Here is a 16,292-nt window from a genome sequence, read left to right as displayed (position 1 = left end):
TTCTTTTCTTTTTTTGAGACAAGAGTCTATGTAACCCAAGGTGGCCTTGAACTCATGATCCTCCTGCCTCAGTCTCCCAAGTGCTGGGATTACAGGTATATGTCACCAAACCTAGCTAGCTACATTATTTTCTTTACAGATATTTAGAGATATTCTGATTTATCTTCAATTGTCATATATTTGTTGTTTAATTTTAGATGCCAGATTTTATTTTTTATCTATGTGGAAGAAATCTTACAGATCATTATTGTTTTTCTTTATACACTGCGGGGAATTCTTTCACAGTCTGTAATTTTCCCTTCTCATCCATAGTCGCAGTGCTATCGACATGAAACATTTCTGTCAGTGGTTTGTAGCAGTCAACCAAGCCCGGTAATTAAAGCAGAAAACCCTCAAAGGAACCCTCTACTCCGGATGAGGACGCGGTGCCTTCTGGGTAATGTGGTCCCGGAAACACGACCAGCGCCCTTTGGAGAACCCTGGGAAAGGGGGCCCGGAGGCCTCTGCTGCGCATGCGCCACTTCCGGACCGCTACCGGGATATTCTTCCGGTTCCCCAGGTTCTTCCGGGGGAGGATCCTACAGCTTCTGGATTCCCGCGTCACCTGGGCCCGGTGCGAGCTGGAGGCGAAGTGGGTGTACCCACGAGTCAGAGGCAGGGCTGGCGGCGAGCTCTGGGCCCTCGAGGGTCGGAGGGAAAGGTGGGCTGGGTGGAGCCGACCTCGGGCTCGTGGAGGGGGCCGCGGGTTCTCCCCGCTTTGGTCTCTCCCGGGAGGCCCTACTGCGGGATTCCCGGATGATGGGGGCGAGGCTGGAGGGCTTCTCTGGGCTCCAGACCTGCAGGCCTTGGGACGGCCCCCGGCGGCTGTCCTTGCCTGAAGACGGTGCTCTGTGAAGGAGAAGGGTTTGTGCATTTGAGGGCTAAGATCCTGTCCCGGAAATTCCGCAGGTGCCCTGGGACCTGCAGCCATTGATGACTGGAAGCAAAGCTTCAGTTCAACTTGACAGGATGTGAGCTGCAAATGAGGGAATGGGCAGGGTCTGGGTTTGGTAGGATGCCGCTTCATATTGGAGGATCTACCAGGGGTTCCTTGGAGGGACGGGGTATCGGCCATAGCTAAGGAAACGATTTTCTGGTCACATGCTAAATACATCTCATGTCATACAGTCTTCTTTCTTTGTTTATTCTGAGCTGTTCAAACCACGTGCCACGCTCCCTGGAATTTATTGAATTTCTCCCGTGTAGAATCACACAGTGTAGAGGAAAGTTTTTTTAATCATTTAGTTTTACTTTATTTGGGTGTTACTGTGGTTTGAACTCAGGACTTCACATTTGCGAGGCAGGCACTCTACCACTTGAGCCACGCCTCCAGCCTAAAACTTACTTTATTTTAAAATTAGGACTTAGAAGGCAACTATTTCATCTATTTAGGCAGTTTGCTAGTGACAGAGCCAAGAATTAAATTCTGGCCTCTTGATTCCCAGGTCAGGGCTCTGTCCACCACATTTAAGTTGAAAACAAAACCAGAAATGTTTCTTAGCAAAACGTCCTCTTGTGAAACTGCACTTACGGGAGACCAAACAGTCAAAAAAAGATAAACATCTTAAAGTACTTGCATTCCTTTTTTCTGAGTTCTCTGATATCATTGGCTAAACATATTAGCAAGAAAGTAGGTAAGTGACATAATATCAATATTTTTCTAAACCAATAAATATTTTAATCCTAGAATCAGTTTTAGTGCTGGAGTACTGTTCCAAACTTTGTGTATGCTAACTTTTTAACCCAATCTTCTAGTATTGAATTTATAGGTTATTTTACACTTTTCCAAAGGAAGCATGTATTGACGGTAATTCAGTAGAAAACTTTTGTTTACACTCAATAAGAAGAGCTCTATGTAATTATTTCAGAACTATAAGTGGACATTCCCTCAGTCTGTTGCTTCCTGTGCTATATTGGTCAAAGGGTCATTCTACATGGAGGGGTGTGTGTCTTGTGGGTAAAGGCTGCTATGGGTAAAAGACCTCTCATGACTCCAATTCCCCATTCTTCCTTACCCAGCTCTTCTTTCACTACTCTTGGCCTTTTCTCAAGAGCACCTGAATATGAACAAATCCCAGGTAAGTTGTTCAGGGATTTATTTCCCACATTTTACAATGGATTTTAAGAGGCTTATAGCTTATACACTCAGATAGGAGAAATATATAAAATTCAGCATCAGAGAAAATAAGAGTACTATATCAGTGCTGGAAAAGTTAATCTGAAAATACAGAAATCATACATTCCTACTGATGTAATCAAGTTTCTCCAGAAAGACCCAAACAATATGAAGTAGCCCTTACATTGGCTATTTAGTTTCTCTGTCATTTATGTATAGACATTTTCTTAGATAATCTTTGAATAAGTATTGCAAAGGCAGCTTTACCAAAACCAACTATGAAAGAAATGCAGTGGGTTTCCTGTGACTTTTGTGCCTGGGGAAAGTAAAGCAATTATAGGGGACTAACTTGTTTTATTCAAGTAGACAATATTTGATTGTTCTCCATGATCCAGTAGTAAATCCTTAAATAAGTGGATTGCATGTTCTCAAAAAACGCTCTTACTAACCCTTTCAGTTGTATTTTTAAAACAGCTTGTAACATGTATATAAATAAAAATATATAAAAATAAATAAATTTTTAAAAATAAAGTAGGTTGTATGGGGAACAATTCAGTGTTATATTCTGCAGATAAAACTTTACTTGTTTGTCTCATTTCAACTCTTTATGCAGTCATGTGTTTGTCTTCCCCTCATCTCATGGATCTGTTCCAATAAATGTTAGCAGTAACCTAAATAATTTAAAACTCAAATGGATATTTTCCAGCCCATGCTTTACCAAACTCTGTTGCATGCATTTGACAGTACAATTACCGCCTCCCTAAAGTGCACGTCTGATAATTTCTGTTATATTACTCACACATTCTCTTTTTAACTCTAATCATTTCCTCTCTTATACAGTCTTCTTCCCTTTTGTTCCATAACCATTGCTATTCTATGGTTAACCCATTACTCTGATTTTCTGATGCTGTCTGTAGTTTTAACTCTGTGCCCTGAAATCTTTTACTACCTCCAAGAACTTCAGGTTGAGATTATTGATGAATATCTCTGTAAGGATGTTCAAATTCCCTTGACTGTCCTCATGTCTAAAATAGAAACTGTTTACAATCTGTTCAATTTGCTTCTTCCTCTTTATTCTCTATCAGTGCCTCTACAATCTGAATAAAATGAGATACGTCTTAAATTTGCCTACTCCTTACCTCATAGTATGTCTAGTTATCAAGCCTTGCTAATTTCTTAAGAACATTTCCTTAATTTGATCCTTCCCTCTCTACCTTTCCTGCTTCAGTTTCTCTCTTCTGGATTATCATAGTAGATTTCTCAGTGATCTACATGCCTCCTTCTCCCACCTCAAGACTTGTTCATATTGGGCAGACCCTCTAGGCAGGCGCTCTACCACTTGAGCCACTCACCCAGCTGGGCAGACCCTCTAAAGTGCCAACCTGATCATGTCTCAATATGGAAACTACCTTTGTAGGTCCACGCTACATACAGGATGAAAGTTCAGCCTCTTTAGTATGGCATAAAGTTATTCACACCATGACCATTTCCTACTTCTTTCTTAATTCCTGTATCTCTAGGTGTAGCTTGAACAAAAGAGATACCATCTCTGTCCCCACAGAGGTCACAAACAAGTGAAGAAAAAAGACTAGACAAACAATATAAACCATGGTGAGCTGGTTCTCAACTTCATCAAACCCAACATCCATTTCATAGCATATTTTGTACAAACACAAAAACCTTCAATACCCCACCATCTCTTTTATCTTTTAGTCTGCCACCCACCCACACAAGACTGCCCCTCTTTTAGACTTGGTGGAACAGCACACCATGTGGTATGATTTCTGTCTTCTGAAGAGACCAAGGAAGCAAATGGTGCAACTGGAAGTATGGGCAAGTTGACTCACTTTGGGGTGAACCTTGAATAAAGGGGAATGAGAAGGTGGAGAAGTCCCATGTGCTGACAGCATGCTCCTGCTGAGGCACCTGCTGCCTCTTTGAGGCCTGTGGTAGAGTAGGCAGTGTGGTAACACCTCTCACATCTCATCGCTTATATCCTTTCTCTCCTCACTTCTCTTCTTCTTGCTGCCTGGCTCAGAGCATCCAAATGAAATGATACCACCTTAGTCTTTACCTTAATCAGGCTCTGTTTTTTAGTGATTCCAGCTAAAATCCAGCTTCCCTTTATCTTATTTTGAAAATTATAAGTAATCTGCCTATATACATTTTTTTAGTCAGTATAACTGTACAGGAGAAATAAAAGCAGATTATTTTAAAATTAAATTGTATGATGTTTTTTTTTCAGTGCTAGAGATTAAACTCAGGGCCTCACTAGGCAAGCGCTCTATCACACCTCTAGACCTTTTCTTTTTAAGTTTTTGTTTTTGTTGTTTAGATAGGGTCTTGCATAACTTTGCCTGGACTGGTCTTGGTCCACAATCCTCTTGTCTCTGTCCCCTGAGTAGCTGGGATTACAGGCATGAACCACCTAATATTATGACCCTAAAAGTATGTATTTTAATAGAGAATTGCTCAGACACAACTATACTAAAAGTCAGAGTAGCAATCTAGTATTTATACCTCAAGGTGGAATCACTATGAATGTGACCATTACAGATTCACACTGATACAGATGTGGTGTTTTGTAATCCAAATACTATGGGTAGGATTGCCATCAAAAGAGTGAAAATCTCTAAAGTTCCAACCTAAACCAAACACAGTGTTCCCTTTATGTACCCCGTATTGCATTCCAGGAAAGTCTGGTCTGTGTGTGTGTTTACACACACATTGTATGATCAAGTGTAAAAAAACAGATTAAGGTCCTAGGCCCAGATCATTATAAATGGATTCGTCATCCATATGAATGAATATTTAGGGAATTAGAAACTTATATAAATTTGGAGCATTTCTTTTCTGTATGAGACTGTCCTATGTGTTGTAGGTAACTACTGTCCCTTCTCCCTTCACCAGATACCAGCACCATACCAGCAACTTTGACAGCCCAAAATTCTTGCACAGATGTGCAAAATGTTCCAGGGGGCAGGTGTCACCCATGCTGAGCACCACTGTAAAGTGATGGTAATGGGCATTTTGTTTCCTAAACATGCCCCAAGTTTTATGCTCCTGCTTTTAACTGTGCCCCTACTGTTTCAGTTATTCCTCAACTCTCTACCTCTGTAATCTCACATTGTGACCATAGCTGGGAGCCATTTTTTCATTCTTGTCCCTTCTGTTCCCTGGCTGTGTTCACAGAGCAGGCAACCGTCTGCATTTCTGTGTCAGCATAGGGCCTGCACATTACCCTGCGTCTCCCCATGAGTAAGGCCCATGTTGCTCTCCTCTGTTGCCCTTGATAGCCCCATGCCTGCTCACAGTGGTGTTCCCTATTTCATGTTTGTGAGTTGTGTTGTGCTGTATGAACCTGTGAGCTCTGCCCTGAATGAATGACTAGTCCACTCAGAGTCACTTACAGCGTTGACCTGAGTCACTAGGAGAGTCTGGTTTCTTGTTCCTTTCTTATGAACTCCATTCAGTTTCTCACAGAGTGAATGCATTCACTGTGGATTTTATGCTGTTAAAGCAACTGGCTCCGTCTTTGTGAGCAAGTAACTCAGAAGTGAAATCTCCCCACTTCTCTGACTGTTGCTGGCTTTTGCTTCTGGTATTTTTCTAGTCACTAATTCTAGTTATCCAGACCTTATCTGTCCATGGTTGTGCTTATAGTTAATTGTAAGCACTGCTTTTGTCAGGAAGCTTCTAACTTGTATGTAGGGAATAATTCATAGAGAAAAGAAAGGATAATATGACTATTGCTAATTTATCTGTTGGAGACAGTTACATGATGAAGGCAGAAGGATGTGATTATCTTCTAAGCATACCAGCATGAGAATCTGTGGCAGGTCGAGGAAGAGAGGCTAAGGTGACCCAGGCTAGTCAGGTGGTGAGGTAAACGAGCAATGGACCTAGAGCACGGGGAGTGCATGGGCATCGGTAGAGCTAGAGAAGGTGCCCCATTTTTTACTCCTTAATTTTAGATAAATGTAGACTTACAAAAGAATTGGAAAATCATAGACAAAGTACTCACATACTCTTATCTAGTTTTATCCTGTGTGTATTTCTTAATGATCACATTGCAACAAAACACAGTATTTCAAGACAAAAGTTAACCCTTCAAAGAAGTCTGATAGCATAGAATGGGGCTAGCTTTCTCCTTTTGTGGTCACCCGTTATCTTGCAAGTATGATCACGATTGCTCTTTCTGGAAGGTACGTTTCTATTTATGTCACCCTGTCAGAGTGGACTTAGCTTGAGAGCAAGATCAGTATTTCATGTGACTCAATAATCCAGAAAATCCAAGAACTCCAGGACAATAGTGTAAGCTCAGTACATTTTGAGAATTCATTTAAAAATGAACACAGTGACAGAATGTTTCTATTTTTTTTTTTTTTTTACCCTCTCACAAAGTATACCTCTGTATAGCCTCCCATTAGCCAGGGCAGTGGTATCCCCATAGATTTGGTGTTGTTCAATTCTAATTACTGAAGATTAAACATATTCTTTCAGAAATCAGTTTCCTTCAAGGATCTGACTGTTGACTTCACCCATGAGGAGTGGCAACACTTGGGCCCTGCTCAGAGGCTCCTGTACAGGGATGTGATGCTGGAGAACTACAGCAACCTCATCTCAGTTGGTAAGTGCAGTATCCCTGTAGAGTTCCTGAGAGTGTGCTTTTCTTTTGTGTCACAAGAACATGGGGACTTTGTAGAATTTCATTATCTAGCCTCAAGTTTCAGGGGAAAAAGATGATTAAGAGGTAGGTGTAGGAGTGCATGAATGCACACACATGCTCCCTGCACTTCCCTCGCCCTTCACCAATATATCCTGGTTTGCTGCGCTGTTGCTGGGCATCTTCATTGTACAGCTTCTGAACCTGTACCTTCTTCATCCTTGAAGTCCAAAGAACTTGGTTCAAGTTCTGTGTCATTTCTCATTCACAGGGTTTCATGTTAGCAAACCAGATGTGATCTTCAAATTGGAGCAAGGAGAAGAACCATGGATAGTGGAAGGTCAGAGCTACACAGGTAAGGAAATGATAACTGAGCAGGTGGAAAGCAGAGAAAATGAGAGTTTCAGAATGGTTAGTAATCACATTCCTCTGGGAATGATTGAGGACAATTAGCTGCCATAGATACCTAAAACACTCTCCCCAAATAAATGTACACCTTTAATTGAAACTTATGTCTTTGCTACTATGTGCCCTATCCCCAGAATCCAAGCTCCTCCTTTACCACACCTTTCATTTTATTTCTATAGTATTCTGTTGCCTACCTCACCCCATCCACAATTATCATAGACATATTTTATATTCAAACATTCATATCTATCTTTAAAAAATAATTTTTTTAAAGAAATGTAGTTTTTATTCATTTATTTATTTATTTATTTTTGTGGCACTAGAGATTTAACATAGGGTCTCACACTTGCTAGGCAAGTATGCTACCATTTGGCCCATGCCTCCAGGCTTTTGTTTTTATTTTGTTTTTTGATACACAGTCTCACATTTTTGCCAAGGCTGGCTTTGAACTTGAAATCTTTCTGTCTCCACCTCTCAAGTAGCTGAGATTACAGGCATGTACCTGTCTCTAAAAAATAACTTACTTGATTTACATGATATTTCTACTTTCTTTTTTCTCTCTGTGGTTTAACTAAGAAATGACTCAGCTTCACTTTCTGTTCTCAGTCCCAGCTGGGTTGGGACTACGATGTAGCAGTCTCCTAGCACAAAGAATTTAAGGACACCCTTGCTGTTAGAGTTGTGCAAGTACCTAAGAGGTCTTGCTCACTGCTCTCCACTCCCTGCCCCACTCTGCCCCAGTCTCACCTTTTTATTGCAAATTCCAGAGTTCCCTTTTAGCAGAGTTGCGGCTAAAATTTTAAATTCACCCCTTCCTTATGGTTTTTTTGTTGTTGGTTTTTTTTTTGTTTGTTTGTTTATTTGTTTTTGTAACTTTCTGAGGTCTTTTTTGCCCGGTCTTACTATCTTTCTCTTAAGTTCTACTTGACTCTTGTCAAGTAGATATATGGCACTCAGTACATACTGAGTACTATTCCTTGTGACTGTTGTGTTTTTCCACCTATATTAGATTTGGAATATATTTGTCAAGTGTCAAAGGCTTTTATATTCTTTACTAGATTCCTCTTGCTTTGACCCTGTTAAATAGTCTGGTATGGGTGGAATTATTCCTCCCTCTCCCTCCCTCCCTTCCTTCCTTCCTAGTTGTTACTATTTTCCCCAAAGTAAGCCAGGTAGGAGATACTTACACTTGAAATTCTTCAATCCTGGGATGCTGAAGTCTAACCCTCATAGCAAGGCATTTATATGAATTCTCATTTTATAGTAAGTGTTTAAAGACTCACAGATTATTGTTCATTGTGCTCCTTTCTAGAAGATGATGATGCCTTAGAGAAAGACAAAGAAATCCAAGACGAACATTTGAAGCAAATTAAGTTCTGCAACAAGAAAACATTGATTACTGAAAGAGCTAGTGTATTTGGAAAAACATTTACTATGGACATGAATATTATTCCCTCAAGAAAAATACTTCATAAATGTGATCCAGGTGGAAACAGTTTGAAAACTAATTCAGAAATAATTGTTGTAAAGGAAAGAAAAGAAAATACAAAGGTTCCTGATGAACACATTGGATGTGGGAAGCCACTACTCCATACTAAGCACAAGAAAAGTCATTCTGGAATGGAAAAGCACAAATATAATCAAGTTAGGGAAGCCAAAGATCAAGGTGAAGATCTTATTCTGCACCAGGACACTCAGACTTCAAAACAGCCTTTCGACCAAAACAAGGGTGGAAAGCCCTTCCTCCAGAGACCAGTCCTCTCTGCACAGAAGAGGAGTCATGTTGAAAGGAAATCAAATGAATGTGAGGAGTGTAGGAGAACATTTTCTAAGAGATCCACCCTCATTGTACATCAGAGAATCCATACAGGGGAGAAACCCTATGTTTGTAATGATTGTAGAAAAACTTTCCGTGTGAAGACAAGCCTTACTCGACACCAAAGAATTCATACTGGTGAAAGGCCCTACAAATGCAGTGAATGTGGGAAAACCTTCATTGACAAATCTGCCCTGATTGTGCATCAGAAAATTCACGGAGGGGAGAAGTCCTATGAGTGTAATGAATGTGGAAAGACCTTCTTTCGGAAGTCAGCCCTTGCTGAACATTTCAGGTCACACACAGGGGAGAAACCTTACGAATGTAAGGAATGTGGGGATGCCTTTGGCAAGAAATCTTACCTCATTTTACATCAAAGAGCTCACAGGGGAGAGAAGCCAAATGAATGTAAGGAATGTGGGAAAACCTTCTTCTGTCAGTCTGCTCTGATTGCACATCAGAGAATTCACACAGGGGAAAAGCCCTATGAGTGCAGTGAATGTGAGAAAACTTTCTTTTGTCAGTCAGCCCTCAATGTGCATCGAAGAAGTCACACAGGAGAGAAACCCTATGAGTGCAGTCAGTGTGGAAAGTTTTTATGTACTAAGTCAGCCCTTATTGAGCATCAGATAATTCATAGAGGAAAGAAGTCTTATGAATGTAATGAATGTGGGAAGTTTTTCTATCATAAGTCAACACTCTCTGTACATCAGAGCACTCACATAGGAGAGAAGCTCGATGTGTTTAATGAATGTGGTAGAACATCCACTGTGACATCAAACTGCAGTGAACATAAGAGAATGAACGCAAAAGAGAATCTGTATGAATGTCGTGAACATGGGCACTCAGTCAACAAAAGCTCACACCTCTTTGTACATCAGAGGACTATATGGGAGAAACCTTACGAATGTAGTAAGTGTGGGAGGACCTACTGCAGGAAGTCGGCGCTCACATACCATCAGAGAACACACACAGGAGAGAGACCCTATGAGTGCACCCAGTGTGGGAAAACCTTCTGCCAGAAGTTCTCTTTTATGGAACATCAGCGAACTCACACTGGGGAAAAACCTTATGAATGTAACGAATGTGGGAAATCCTTCCGCCATAAGTCAGCCTTCAGAGTACATCGGAGGATTCACACAGGAGAAAAGCCCTATGAGTGTAATGAATGTGGGAAAACCTACCGCCGGCTGTGGACACTCACTGAACATCAAAAAATACACACAGGGGAGAAACCATATGAATGTATCACATGTGAGAAAACATTTCGCCACAAATCAAACTTCCTTTCACATCAGAAAACTCACAAGGAATAAGTTCCAACAGGCAACAATTCAAAAATAATTTACATAATGTTAAACTCTGACTATGTGTAGAGGATTGAAATCTTACTAGTATAAGGACATGGGATTTTTTTCCTGCCATAAATCAGCCTGCATTATAACATCAAAGAGCTTGATGAGGGATATGGCTAATTTACTAAATGTGGTAGAACATTTGATATGAACTATGAAAATTTTCAGCAACATTTCAAACCTTATACCAAGTGTGCCTCCCTTTAAAATAGTGAAACACATTTTTGGTTGTTAATTGATTGCTCTCCATAGTGTTGTTATTATGTTCCCAGATGTGGGGATCTAATCTGACTTCATTCCCATTCAATATCAATTATTCCTATGATAATTGAAGAATTTATAATTGGCAAGTTTATGGTTTATCAAAACCTCAGACAGCTTGGTTTTTGTCTTCTAACTCTGTCTCCATAAACATCTAGTAACATCTCAATCCTTTTAACTGCAAAGTTGACAATTAAGAGAACTAACCATGGTACCCCCTCCACCCATGGCAGTTGTACTACTCATGTATATTTGATAAAGCTGAGCCAATGAAAGCCCTTCCTAAGACTTTTCTAAAGAGAGATAGGCTCAGGGTAGTCAGTGTGTGATCCTGAAGCTTCCATCTAGCTCAAGAAAATAGCAATTACAATAGGAAAAAAATCAGTAAGCAGATTTGAACAGCAAAGAGAATTCAAATAGTCTTTGAATCCAAAAAGTGTTTACCCTTGTTCTTTCAGTGCTTTGGTTATGTCAATGTGTTTTCAAAATCTCTTGGATTTTCTAATAAACATGTTCGTAGAGGTGTTCTTTAGAATTCAGCTCCTGAGGAAAAAGGGCCTCTTCAATGCTGATTACAATTATGTTATGTGGATACATGCAGTTAGGCAGACTGCCATTTTTGTGGGGTTAATGGTAAGTTCTGATTCTATGAGTGGGATTTTTCCTAAACCCATTCCTGGCCTCTGCTGCGTTATTCATTCTGCACAGGGAAGGTGAAGTGAGTTTATCTCATTGATAAAACTAGGAAGAGAAGAACTGGTTTGCCCACCTCACATCCTCTTCATTGTGGACATATATCCTGCACGTATGATTTCTTGTCATGGGTATTGCCTGTGATTGAACTGGCAGGTTTGCTTAATTCTTTCACTCAGTTCATTGGCCTATTTGGTGGTCACACTAAGCCGCACCCTTAAATCCTGACACCTGCCTGTGGCTTCTGTGGTTTTTGGTTGTGCAGTTGGGGGGGAAGGTACACTTTACCTGGAGTCCAAGAGCCGAATGTAAACGCTTGCTCGGTTCTTGTTTATGTCCTTCAGAGGCTAGATATTCACATGTATGCACATGTGTGTTAAATACATATGAATGTTAGGCATGAATATGTAACGTGTTTATGTATGGACCAGTTCTGCTCTTTTCTGTGAAATTTATTCATAGTAACTTCAAAGATTTGGTTGCTATTGCAAATGGAATTTTACTATCTTTTACTCTAAAGTTATTTATTGATGGGAGTTTTTAAAAAGTTAAATTTTTTCATACCAAATTTATCCTTCAGATTTAATTTTTTTTGCTTGGTCTTATAGAACTCACTGCTTAAATGAAGCTGGAGAATTGCTTCATAGGGTTTAGATATTTTTGCTGAAGATCTGTAAACTTGCTGTCTAGTATTGCTCACTTGCTTTGTGTTATGTTGCAAACCACAAGTTTATGCATTGCTGTATTTTTATTGGTTTGATTTAGTATTATATAGATGAAAAGCTACATAAGAAAAATTTTTTTCAAAACCAATGAAAAATGTAAATACACAAGTCCAAGAAGTTCAGTGAACCCCCAAACAGGACACAAACAAAACTACAAAACAGCAAAATAAAACTTTTAAGGCATATAAAAATCAAAGCCAATTTAATAAAGAGAAAATCTTAAAAGAGCCAAAGGGAAAAGGACATGACACAAAGGAGTCATTAGTTTCCCAGGGCCTCCATAACAAGCAAACTCAACTGTGATCTAGAACAACAGAAATCTGCTTCACAGTTCGGGAAGTTAGAAGCCTGAGGTGTAGGCATTGGAAGGCCATGTTCTCTTCTGAAGGTTGAAAAGGTGGATCTGTCCCAGGTCTCCTCATTGCTGGTAGTTCCATGGCTTGTAGAAGCCTAACTCTAGTCGTGATTGATTGATTTTGGTGCGACTGGAGTTTGAAATCAGGGTCTGTCCCCACCCCTTTTTGCTTTTGTTTTGTGTTTAATTTTTAGTTTTGTTTTTTGCCCAGGCTAACCTTGTACCACAGTCCTACCTGCAATGCCTGAGCAGCTGAGATTACAGTCATGGACCACCACATCTCACTTGGTTGTTGACATGAGATCTCAATAACTTTTTGCCCCCAGGCTGGCCTCAAACCATTACCTTCCTGTCCCCACTTCCTGAGTGCCTGGGATTATGGGTGTGCACAATCACACCCAGCCCTCTAAGTCTAATGTATTCAAGTATGCCCCCATCTTAACTAATTACATCAGTAGCAACCTTATATCCAGATAAGATCACATTCTGAAGTACTGAATTGTCTTAAGACCTCAACATAAACTTTGGAGAGACACAATTCAACCCTTAACACAAGGTAACGCACTGCTTATCTATCGCTTTACACACATTATCCTCAGAGCTTAGCCACTTAAAACAATAAGCGTGCATTGTCTCACAGCGTCTCTCTGGTTTAGAACTTCGCTAGGGAGTTCATGAGGTTGCAGTCACTCAAAAACTTGACACTTCCACAATGGCATCCTCGCATGGCTATTGGCAGGAAGCTTCAGTCTCTCTATGTGGCCTCTCCATGTTTATTGGGGGCCCTCAAAGCATGGTAACTGGCATCTCCCAGATGAGTGACCCAGGCAAGAACAAGGCATAAGCAACAATCTCTCGTCACCTTGCTTTGGAGGTCAAAATGCCACTTTTATTATACTGACTTGGTCTCAGAGACCAACTTTGATGTGCTATAGAAGGAGAGCATTCAGGAATATGGGTGCCTGGAGGTGGGGACTGATGGGGTCATCTTGGAGGCTAGCTATCACTGGTGGCCTCAGTAACAACGGAGTGCTTTCAAGAAATATGGAAGGGAACACACTGGAATCAGGGATTTCAAACAACTCTCATAAAGTCCAGAAGGTAAGAGAAATGACAAGGTAGCTCAAGAGAGAAGTGAGTCAAAAGAGGTTGCTTTCTGGAGAAAGATAATTACACATTTATATGCATACAGAAAATTAAGCAGAGTGATGGGCAAGGTGGTGCACACCTGTAATCCCAGTACTCCACAGAGGCTGAGGAGGGAGGTTCACAAGTTTAAGCCATCTTGGGCTACATAATCAGACTATCTCAAAACATGAAGAAAAATTCAGTAAAGGGGATGAAATTACGGAGTAATGTTCTGAGTGGATGAGAAAGGTTGGAGTGCCAAGCACACAGGGAAAGGTAGACTTTTTAAGAAAATAAGACAACTGTTCCAGGCCAGTTCATCCACACTAAAAACCCCATGTGGCCCCAGATGAGAGTGGGTTGATAGAAGTGGAAGCTTGTGGATTTCTTTTTTAATTACTCCTGTTTTGCCAATGAAATAATTATATGTGAGAGAATGAGAGGAAGATTTTATAAGTTGACATTATTGATACAACTGATACATTTGGTTTTAGTTCCTCCATACTGCTTTATGTTACAGTTACAAATGCATCTTCTACTTGCCCCTGACTGCACAGCGTCGTGTGTGTGTGTAGGGGGGTGACTTTTGGTATTTAGGAGAGTTTGTATTTGCATTCTAAGTCACCACTCTACTCACGTTATGGTTTGCATATGAAGTGTGCCCCAAAGACTCCTGGGCTGAAGATTGGATTCCCAATGCAACATTCAGAGGTGGATTTGGGGGAGGTGACTGGATCATGAGGGCTGTGACCTAATCAGTAGATTTCCATGTGGAAATCTCTGTGGCCCATGCTCACTGAAAACATACAGGGAAAGGGAGCTGGGGAACATACATTCAACAAGGCTGAAGTGATACCTGGAAAAATCCACACTCAGGCTAAGGATGGTAGATCCCTTGTTTCCTACAACCCTGCCCACATTGCGGAAAGTCTCTTCTTTCAATTCTCTTTCAATCCTTTGAGGGTGCTATTTCTTTTTTTTTTTTTTTTTTTTTTTTTTTGTCTTTCCTCTTTTGGTGCTGGAATCAAATCCAGAGCCTCATGCATCTAGGCAAATGCTCTAGAACTGAACTGAACGTTCTGTTTCTTAAGAGATTGATTCTGTAATGGGCACTCTTCATGATCGAGTTACATCATCATTGCAGACAAACACATCTTTCCACAATGTCAGAATTTATTGAATAACAATAAATTCACAAGCTACATCAATTCTGTTGGCTTAATTTGCTTACTACTGAGTTTGCTTTATAGCCATGAGCTGTCGGCAACACAGGTTCTTTTATTCCAACCTTAAATTACTAACTCGGATTGCAGTGACACTTCCCACAATTACAGGATGGCTAAGAAAGGTTAAAGAGGCTGTGGCATTCGGAGGGCCTGTACTAAAGGCACAGGCAGAGAACTGATGCTGACACAAGGAAAAGTCTCTGTAGGAGGGGACCAGAAGTTTTATGAACTGCAGGTCCAGGCGGCAGGCTGTTTTGAGTTTGAGTTTCAAGTGGGCTGTGTATCATGATCAGGAGAAACTGTACTTGAACCGGAGCTGGGGGGACAGTGGTAGTGACCCTTTGATTTGGCAATTTTCCTAGGCAAGGCACATGAAGGGTGACAGGTCAGTGTGCCTGCCATTTCTCAGTCTTGGAGTGTTCCTCCTTTTATGTCTGGTGATTTTGGTATGATGTGAAATATTTACAGATGTAATCATTTGTTGGCACAAATACATTATCAGTTTGTATCTCACAGTGTGCTGGAAGATGGAAGTTGTTTACTTGTAGAAACAAGGCGTTGCGTCATTCTATTTTGGCACTTGTACTAAAAAATGCTCAGGTCAAAATTACTGCTTTATAAAATGCTGTAGTCAAGGTTAGGCACAGCTTTAATCTGGGCTTTTATAGGTCTGACCCAGAGCAGGCCAGCCTATTCTCCTCTGGTACCAGAAATGGTCTAGGAAACAAATCCTCAAACCTCAAACCTAGAAATAATAGGATCCTAGTCTGCAAAAAACTGAAACTAGATCCATGTATATCACCCTATACCAATATTAATTCAAAATGGATCAACGATCTTAATATCAGACCCCAAACTCTAAAGTTGGTACAGGAAAGAGTAGGAAATACTGTGGAATTAATAGGTATAGGTAAGAACTTTCTCAACGAAACCCCAGCAGCACAGCAACTAAGAGATAGTATAGATAAATGGGACTTCATAAAACTAAAAAGCTTCTACTCAACAAAAGAAATGGTCTCTGAACTGAAGAGAACACCCACAGAGTGGGAGAAAATATTTGCCAGCTACACATCAGACAAAGGACTGATAACCAGAATATATAGGGAACTTAAAAAACTAAATTCTCCCAAAATTAGTGAACCAATAAAGAAATGGGCAAGTGAACTAAACAGAACTTTCTCAAAAGAAGAAATTCAAATGGCCAAAAAACACATGAAAAAATGCTCACCATCTCTAGCAATAAAGGAAATGCAAATTCAAACCATGCTAAGATTCCACCTCACCCCTGTTAGAATAGCCATCATCAGCAACACCACCAACAACAGGTGTTGGCGAGCATGGGGGGTGGGGAAGGAACCCTCTTACACTGCTGGTGGGAATGTAAACTAGTACAACCACTCTGGAAAAAAATTTGGAGGCTACTTAAAAAGCTAGACATTGATCTACCATTTGATCCAGCAATACCACTCTTGGGGATATACCCAAAAGACTGTGACACAGGTTA

The 16,292-nt window shown here is 40.5% G+C and overlaps 1 protein-coding gene across 16 annotated transcripts; it reads left to right on the top strand.

Moving 5' to 3' along the window:
* The first annotated feature begins 540 nt into the window (after positions 1 to 540).
* On the top strand, positions 541 to 11,200 carry Znf334 (zinc finger protein 334). 16 transcript variants are annotated; one of them, XM_074074898.1, is made up of 9 exons: positions 541 to 700; positions 949 to 1,010; positions 2,059 to 2,117; positions 3,676 to 3,766; positions 3,869 to 3,982; positions 5,066 to 5,173; positions 6,659 to 6,785; positions 7,093 to 7,176; positions 8,542 to 11,200. In XM_074074898.1, exons 6-9 carry the CDS (start codon positions 5,114 to 5,116, stop codon positions 10,359 to 10,361), a joined length of 2,091 nt encoding a protein of 696 aa, XP_073930999.1. In that variant the 5' UTR covers positions 541 to 700; positions 949 to 1,010; positions 2,059 to 2,117; positions 3,676 to 3,766; positions 3,869 to 3,982; positions 5,066 to 5,113; the 3' UTR covers positions 10,362 to 11,200. The 16 variants fall into 16 exon arrangements, with proteins under 16 accessions (XP_073930999.1, XP_073930997.1, XP_073930998.1 ...); XM_074074896.1 differs by having other exon boundaries at positions 3,869 to 3,988; XM_074074900.1 differs by having other exon boundaries at positions 602 to 631; positions 3,869 to 3,988.
* The last annotated feature ends 5,092 nt before the right edge of the window (positions 11,201 to 16,292 follow it).

Source organism: Castor canadensis, chromosome 5, assembly GCF_047511655.1.
Source record: "Castor canadensis chromosome 5, mCasCan1.hap1v2, whole genome shotgun sequence".
NCBI classification, from domain to species: Eukaryota; Metazoa; Chordata; class Mammalia; order Rodentia; family Castoridae; genus Castor; species Castor canadensis.
Note: the sequence above shows the minus strand (reverse complement) of the source record. Positions and strands in the feature narration are given on the sequence as shown.

What these genes read in the sequence shown, in the direction of transcription:
- Znf334 (XM_074074902.1), top strand. Translation starts at nt 5,114, where the DNA reads ATGTGCAAAATGTTCCAGGGGGCAGGTGTCACCCATGCTGAGCACCAC. An exon ending in AGCACCACTGTAAAGTGATG is followed by an intron (nt 5,174 to 6,658) that starts GTAATGGGCATT and finishes ATATTCTTTCAG; the next exon opens with AAATCAGTTTCCTTCAAGGA. An exon ending in GGAAGGTCAGAGCTACACAG is followed by an intron (nt 7,177 to 8,541) that starts GTAAGGAAATGA and finishes GCTCCTTTCTAG; the next exon opens with AAGATGATGATGCCTTAGAG.